Source organism: Borostomias antarcticus (genome assembly GCF_949987555.1).
Source record: "Borostomias antarcticus genome assembly, chromosome: 25".
NCBI lineage: Eukaryota > Metazoa > Chordata > Actinopteri > Stomiiformes > Stomiidae > Borostomias > Borostomias antarcticus.
The window spans coordinates 9,282,956-9,291,537 of NC_140258.1; the positions used below are offsets into that span (position 1 = coordinate 9,282,956).

An 8,582-nucleotide genomic window follows, 5' to 3' on the forward strand; every position below is an offset into this window, starting at 1 on the left:
CAGTTGACCTTTCGGAAGTTCCATTGCTTCACCGGCTCGCTCGGTATGAGGTCCATGAGTTTAGGCATGGTTATCAGCGCTGGTTTATGTTGGGACCGTGGGAAGTTTCCAAGCACGCGTCTATCAGGGAGCCAGTTGTCAACGCCAACACTCGTGAATGCCAAATCAGGATTCTTCCCAGTTTTCTAGCGACCTGAGACAAAGCTGGCTGCGCCCTTGGGATCGTACAGCAGGGCCAGGCTGTTGTTAGCTGCCCAAGCAGCCAGGTTTTCTCCGTCGGATGTATTGGTGTTGTACCCCCAATCATTGTGCTGACAATTGAAGTCGCCAGCATGGAGGCAGGGGTGGGGGAAGACTGGGAGATACACTGGTATGATTCACGAGGGCGGAGGCTTGTAGACGTTGACGATTTTAATGCCACCAACGTCCACGCACAACCACTCAATCTCTGAGCCAGTCCGGGATTGGTCGACGAGAGTCCAGTTCAACCTTTGATGGATGAACGTGGCGAGGCCATGCTTCCTGCTTAGGGTAGACCCAGCTAAAGCGAAATTTGGGAGAACTAGCTTATCTGCTGTTCAGCTGAGTTCAGCTGCAGAATTCTGGGTTGGGAGCCGGCAGAGCAAGCTCCACCAGCTGCTCTCCCTGCCTGTGGCAGCCGGACACCAGCCCGGGTGGAGGTCCTCAGTTGGCAGACTTTGCTTCACTTACGGTAGTTAATCACAGCTACTGACGTGAGGCACCATGAGAAGGTGTCTGCCTGCCTCACCTGTCCTTTAAATAGGGGGAAAACTGCAACTGCCAGAGACAATCCACTCTCAGAGGGAAGGAGTGAGGGAAGGAGGGAAGGAGAGAGGGAAGGACCCAAGACACAATCCAGCCCTGACAAGTCAAGCGCCGGGAGGGCAGTGCTGACTGGACAGCCAATGATTTGTGTCTGGGGTGGAGTGGCAGACAGGCAGATCGATATGGGCCGCACACAGGCAGTAACATGAAGATGGATTGGCTGAGTTCTCAACTGCTGCATCGCACGGTAAAGAAGTCGGGGGACTTTTTAGTGTAGGAGCCAGACAGGAAGAGAAAGAGAGGGGGGAAGAGAGAGAGAGGTGGTTGCGGAGAGAAGGGGATGGAGAGCAGAGAGAGAGAGAGAGAGAGAGAAGATGACCGAGAACAGAAGGTAGACGGGACAGGGGAGAGAGAGGGGACAGTCGGAGGATAGAGGACAGGATAGACACTATTATTACCACCAACTTCAGTCATCATAATGACCAAGTGATTGACAGCTGCCTGGTCTCTCTCATCACTCCAGCTAGAGCCAGTGTCCCTCCATAAGACTGAGTCAGCCTCTACAGACTCAATTGCAATGTCGTCAGAGAGCTCAGAGGAGCAGCAGGTCTCCTCTATGGTAGCCAGCATCAGTCCTTTTTGCTAATCTATTGATTAGCGATAAAGCTCCCAAACGGCCCTTGCAAAACCGCTGTAAAATATGGCCAACCCCCTACCCCTAATTTCCCCCGCACATAAAAATAAAGGAGATGGATTCCTCAATTCCACAACTCGCTTTGAGCAATTAAGAGAACAAATTGCCATCCGGAGTATTTTTCCCTCATCTCCGCAGCTCTGTCAGGTGGAGCGCTGGCACAAATGTGACAGTGTCTCGGGGTAGAGCATGTTGCAAATAGTGTGTGTGTGAGAGAGTGAGAGACAGAGAGAGAGAGAGAGAGAGAAAGAGAAATTGTAGATGTTTGTGAGCGTGTGAGTGAGAAAGAGAGAGTGAGTGTGTGTGTGTGAGAGTGTGTGTGTGTGTGTGTGTGTGTGTGTGTGTGTGTGTGAGAGAGAGATTGTAGGTGTTTGTGCGCATGTGTGTGTGACTGAGAGATTGTGTGTGTGTGTGTGTGTGTGTGTGTGTGTGTGTGTGTGTGTGTGTGCATGTGTATGTGCATGTGTGTGTGTATGCGTGTGTGTTTATGCGTGTGTGTTTATGCGTGTGTGTATGCGTGTGTGTGTATGCGTGTGTTTATGCGTGTGTGTGTATGCGTGTGTGTTTATGCGCGTGTGTGTATGCGTGTGTTTATGCGTGTGTGTGTGTATGCGTGTGTGTTTATGCGTGTGTGTGTATGCGTGTGTGTGTATGCGTGTGTGTTTATGCGTGTGTGTTTATGCGTGTGTGAGAGAGAGAGATTGTGCCCCAGCAGCAGGCCCGTTCCTGGCTATCGGCGAGGACGAGCTGGCCGTGGCGGCGGTGGAGTCTGGGTCAGGTTCCACAGGAGGATTATCTCACATCAATGGTGGGATTGATTCAGCAGCACGCGGTTCATCAGCTGCAGCAGTCAGCCCCGGTGAGAGACCCAGGAAATATACAGTACCCTTCCCTATCATGAACTATACCCCTCCTTATCTGGCCTCTCTTAAACATTAAATTGACTGAGGAGACGGCGCCTGCCCCGCAGACATACCAAGACACACACACACCTACACACTCATACGTGGCCAGACAGTCAACATCCCATTACAAAGAGATGGGGATAAATAGCCATCTCCCCTGAGACGTTAGGGATGAGTTCACGCTGCCCACAGTGGAGGTGGACAGATACAGAGTGATACCGTACACATGGTGAGTGATGGAGCACCGTCACAGAAATACAGTCACCTTCTACCAATGGCAGAGAAAGAGATACAGAATAAGGACTGCTGTTGTGAACGGTGCTGTGCTTTGGGGGGGGGGGGGGGGGGATGCAACAGATACAGAGGTGGCAACAATAAGAGAATTGCTCCATATATCCTGTTCACAGCTCAGTCACCTGTGACAGCAATTAACTTAGTGAAGATTGTATTTTTCTGGGGTGCTAACAAGACACAAAAGTCATTATTCAGCATAATGAACAATGTGAATTGTATTTTACAACAGGCTGGCTGAGTGTGACAGACGGGCGTGGTGTTGCGGTGTGGGTACGGTGCCACCCCGGCACTGCCAGCCTGCCTGTCACAGCTCCATCAGAAGGGAGCAAGACAGAGGGAGGTCATTAACAATGGTAATTAACCATTAGCCTGCATCTGCCACCTGCAGCACCTCGGGAGTGGCACAGCAACACAGCAACACAGGCACGGACACGCACGGCCGGGCTCAGTCTGAGGGAGGAGGGGAGGGGGGGAAGAGAGGGAGAGAGAGAAAGGAGGGGAGGGAAAGAGCGAGAGGTGGGTGAAGGGAAGGAGAAAGAGACAGATGGAGGAAGCATGACGACTGAGACTTCGTTTACACATACACAGGTATTTACAAAAACTGATATTTACCCCTCTCCGTTTTAAAAAATTGTGCACACGAACCCGCATAAATACGCCGCCACCCGCATAAATACGCCACCAAGAGCACTCTACGCCTGTAGGCGGCAGTGTAACGAGAAGCATGAAGACATGTTAGCCAATCAGAATCCTGTAAAAGAAAAACCATCTAGCTCATTCAGTCGTCAATGACATTGCGCCCACCCCTTCACCTTGTCCAGGACAGGAGACATGGACAACAGAGGACAACAGTTACTCTATCCAGACAAATTAATACACGAGTGGCACAAAGAAGCAGGCACAAGGAGCTGAAGAAAACCCCTTTGTCATTCAAATTAGGCTACTCATAGTGACATGGCATGCCTATGTTTGGCCTGGCCAGATTGCACTCCGCAGTACACAGACACTCTGAAACACGCTTGCACTATTCGGACATCTCTGAACCCCTCAGTAAAAGTGCTACAGCAAGTTGTGGTGGACTTTAATAGGTACTGTAGGATACCAAGGGGCGTCAGTGAAAGGCCAGACACTCAACCCCCCCCCCATCCCCGACATCTTTTAGATCCACTCTGCCCACCAGCTCCTCCTCCTCCTCCACCTCATCCTCCTCACCCTCCTCCTCCTCCTCCAGTCATCCCCTCATTTCATTCCTCCACAGAAGCCATCTCACCTGCGCCCTCTTTCCCACTTCCCCGATATTAACACCGCCGCCATCGCTGCCGGCACATATTTGCATATGAGAGCCACTGTAGCCAATTTCAATTTTAGATGGAATTTGTTTTCCCAGACCCCCATCCGCATGACTTTTAATTATAGAAACCATGCCGTTCGGCAAAAGCGTCCAGTTGCGTTTAAGGTGGCTGCTCATTCGCCGGCGGAGCTCAAGCATGAAATTATTTGGGGGCTCTAATCATTGACTAAACAATAAAACATGAATCAGAGAGGAGATGCTAAGTGGTACACAATGTTGAGACACGAGTATGACACATTTTCCGAGGCCGGACCGGGCTGTATGTAGGCTAAACAAAGTATGCAGCTGTGCCTAATGGCAAGATAAATGACTAAATAGTCTACACTGACCTGGAGCTTGAAGATTTCGATTTCTTTCATCAGATTCCACACCACAACCCCTCCACCAAGGTGACCGTGACTTCCTATGGGTGGGTGGTATTAGCAGGATGGAGGAGGGGGACAACAATGTGACTCCTTCCACCTAAATCCATTGAACTGGATATGGCTTTGTGGCACACTGTGTGTAGTTGTTCAATAAATCTCTTCCTCTGTTCTGACTAAGGGGCCTACGTATTTACCTCACATTGAAGTGCTATTGATTGACAGTAATACAGTCATTATCCTCTTGGATTTCCAAGTCCCCCCCATCTTCTCCCGAGGCAATTAACCACTAAACACAGCATCAGCTATATCCCCCAGTATCTGTCTCTTTCACTCACTCCCGCTCATTTCTCTATTTACCAGTTGCTCTTTCTCTCCCCGACGGCTCTCTCTAACCATTTCCATTCCATCATTTCTCCATCTTCCTCACCCCCTCTTCGACAGTGAGCCGGGTGATATGAGAACTTGTGATTGACATGCCAATTTCCTTTCTGCCACCACGCACCAAAGCCCAGATTTCTCAAGGTCCTCTCTCTTCCCCTCAGCCTCCAATGAAACCAATAAATGGGAATAGGAATAAAGAGACATATGAATTCAGATAAGGCACTATAGGACCTATTCAATGTAAATGTGTGATTATAACCGACAGCATTTCAAATCCCTAATCCCCCCCCAGTCTAAGCATGTGCCTTTGTGTCACATTAGCCTACTTGTTTGACTATTCTCAATGGAGGTCACGGAAATGAATGCACAATACACTAAAGAATAAAGAGGCTAACACTGAAAGAAAACATCTTTAAATATCATTTGAAACCGCCTTCATTGTCATACATAATTAACATTTTCATTGGTGACACTGACAGTAAAGATTTTAATCATGTGCAGGAATTCAGGCACATGGACACACCTAAGAGGGACAGAGGTTCAGAGCAGCACACAATTCCAAGATGTAAAGTCTGTTTGGGATGGGGGTTGTCCAGCAACTACTGACCCCAACCCCCACCCTAAAAAAAAACAAAGGAAAAAAGGAAAATATTCATCCCTGGCCTAGACTGAAATAACTAGCCTCTAGGATGGATGAGTCCAACACGCCACTGCAACGAGTCTGCTAACTCATGTGAGCAGGAGCAGTGAGAAGACAAAGGTGGATACATATTAAATAGAATTATTTTTCGCCCAGAGTCGATCCAATGGCAGGAACGACACTTAGCTGCAACAAACCAAAAATCAATAGCAATTTATACTCTCCTTGGACTCCAAACAGAGCAAGTAAATAATTCTGTCTCTCTGGAGCGCCCTGTTGTCTCTCCCTCTCTCCTCTCATAGACCCCCTGGAGTATTGCCTCTGTGACTGACTCAAATGCAAACCTGCTGCCACCAGGACACAAGACTCACTGCTTTAGGACACCTCACATGACGTTGGGTAGAGCAGTCAAAGGTAAGACATATGTGGCTGGCTGGTGGCGAGTTGGATTTCCCTCATCGGTTATAAATACAAATCTAGCCCACTGGCCTAAAATCAAGTAAATTAGCCTGTTCAAAGTAGTCACTGAATTATCTTTATAGAGTGTAATGTTTCCATGGACACTGCCCTGCCCTGTCAATCACTCGGAAATGTCAGCAACATCGAGCAGCTCTTTCTTGAAAATATGCCTATAGTATCCAAATAAAGGATTGATGTTTCCAGGTACTGGTCTGTCTATTATGTCAGGATAGCCTCACAGGGATAGGCAACCTGTCTGTGTTAATCCCAGTCTGTGTTAATCCCAGTTGTTACCATCAATACATGCATGATGAAGAGGATAAATTGAAAAGACCTGTCTTTCCTAATAGAAAACATTTTTATTTCTCTTCCTCACAAGGTCCATTCAAGAGACGATCGTTTTTGATCAATGTGATCAAAGCGCTCATGTAGCTACCCAGGGTTTACAAAGCCCTTCTGCTGACACTTTCTCTTCATGTTATTGGCTACCCAGCAGGCTTTAGCTGCTTTGTGCTGCAGAATTGGAGAAGGCATCCAATCAACATGAGAGACTTATTGAGCCGACTTGTTAAGAAGGCTTGACATAATGAAATGGCCAGTGGCATGCACAGACATTTTGGGGGGCAGGTGCTCAGTGAAAAATGAGGGCAGGGGTTGGTGCTGACAGATAATTTAAGTATTTTGATTGACGTGCGAGTTGTTGACGGGGACGGGGGGGGGGGGAGCTCACAGAGATTTTGGATTGTTGAGCGAGTTGTTTCCCGGGGGGGGGGATGCAAGTTATAGTTTGGCAACTGAGGCTTAGGGGGCAAACAATACACTCTTTTCGTTTATGTGTTACCTGCTGTCATCACTCGGGCACTCTGGATGGGAAAAGGGCAGGGGAGGAGATGTGTGTGCTGTGTGCAGTGCTGCTGCAGCACGCCTCCGTTTGTGTCCGCTTTACCGTTGAAGAAGAGAGGGATGGGAGGGGCACAGCTGTGCCGCGGGCACGTGTGTGTGTGTGTGTGGGGTGGGTCTGGCAAAATTACAACGCATTTTGGGGCATTATTATTACACGCTTTTAATCGAGAATTGATCGATGTCACCATGGGCCACATACAGTAGGCCTAAACTGTAAAAAATACAAAATAACTTTCAAAAGGGCACTTGCCTTGTCCAGAGGTCAAAGGGCAGGTGCTCTAGCACCACCTCGTGTCTATCTGTGCACGTCCCTGGAAATGGCTGTCCTGCAAAGACTATGGAAACATCTACAGCAGCCTGTCAAAGATTTCTTGACATTTCAGAACTGAACCAATCTGTTTAACCTAAATAGGGAAATAACAGTTTCCGCCAGACACATGATAGAACCAGGCTTCTGAGAATCCCTAGTCTGTAATGAGGAGTCTTGACAGGCTTGTGCCAGAGACTTGTCAAAAGACACAAATATGTCTTCCTCACACCGTTACCAGTGAGTGAGTGTCTCAAAGTACGTTTCAAGAAGGAGGACAGGGCAGGCTATTTCATTCTGTGGCAATGTTGCTCAGATTATGTTTCTTTTTCCTTCAGATGTGGAGGAAGTATTTTTGAGAACTTCATCTGAGACATTTCAAGAGAGTATATTTCCATTGACAATACATTGAGAACACAATTCTCACGTGGAGAAATGACCAACCCCTTAAGTAGCCTAGCAGTTCAATGCTCATGGGACCCAAACTTTTGGTCAAACTTGGCAGCCCTGTATACACAATAACAATAATAGCGATGATTTGCTTTATATTGTAATTGCGACTATTAGTGCGATTAAGATCCCACACACACACACACACACACACACACACACACACACACACACACACACACACACATATATATATATATATATATACATACATATACATAAAATAAGAAAATAGAACAAAAATCTGAGATATATACATAAAATAAGAAAATAATCTGAGACATGAATTCTATCTCTAGGCTATTTGTCTGTAATGCACGATTGATTGTGCAGCCCTAATAGGGAACCCAGTCTAGACTATTATTGTCCTTCAATCACCTGCAGAGAAAGTTGACAGTAGACACACGTCTGTAACTGGATCATGGATTTGACAAACACCTAGGGAATGTTATGGTAATAGTCCAGCGCACCAGCACCGCCAAAGTCAGCACGTTATGTATCTGGGTTACTAACCTTTAATAGAAAACCTCTTAGGGGTGCGTGAGCTAAGAAAGTTAGCTGCTATAACAGCACAACCGCACGGAAGACGCTGTGGGACAGTGCACCTATTTCCTAACAAATGACATTGACAACGCCAAGCAAACAAAAGAGAAAGATTAGCTCGACTTTATCACATACCAATCATGCTGAGAATGTGTCCTCTGAGCTTAAAGTGATGAACTTCATGTCATACGACGCGAGATGACCTCCATGTATTTTGTGTTTAGGTTAGTTTTGGCATGGCGTATGGGAAATGGAGTCCTTGACTGTTCCTACACCTTTTCAGCATATCGTGTAAAACACCCAATATTGACCCGATAGTATTTTAGTCGTTTTACTTGCTATTAAACGTGTAGTAGCCTACTATAATTTAAAGAGAGAATTATCATCAATTCAATGTGTGACAGATCTCAGTTAAGATTAATGCTAATTATTGACGTCATACCGGAAATGTGTCAAAACCCGGAACTGTTGTTGTTTATGTTAATTTCTATGCGAACGTATATT

General features: G+C 47.0%; 1 protein-coding gene across 1 annotated transcript in view; it reads right to left on the reverse strand.

Annotated features, from left to right (window-relative positions):
- Positions 1 to 8,326, reverse strand: part of prkn (parkin RBR E3 ubiquitin protein ligase) — a 51,741-nt gene extending 43,415 nt beyond the window's left edge. Inside the window, exon 1 of the mRNA XM_084458930.1 lies at positions 8,214 to 8,326. Coding sequence (XP_084315056.1) covers positions 8,214 to 8,220 — 7 coding nt within the window. The 5' untranslated portion in view covers positions 8,221 to 8,326. The remainder of the gene's footprint in view (positions 1 to 8,213) is intronic.
- Positions 8,327 to 8,582: the final 256 nt, after the last annotated feature.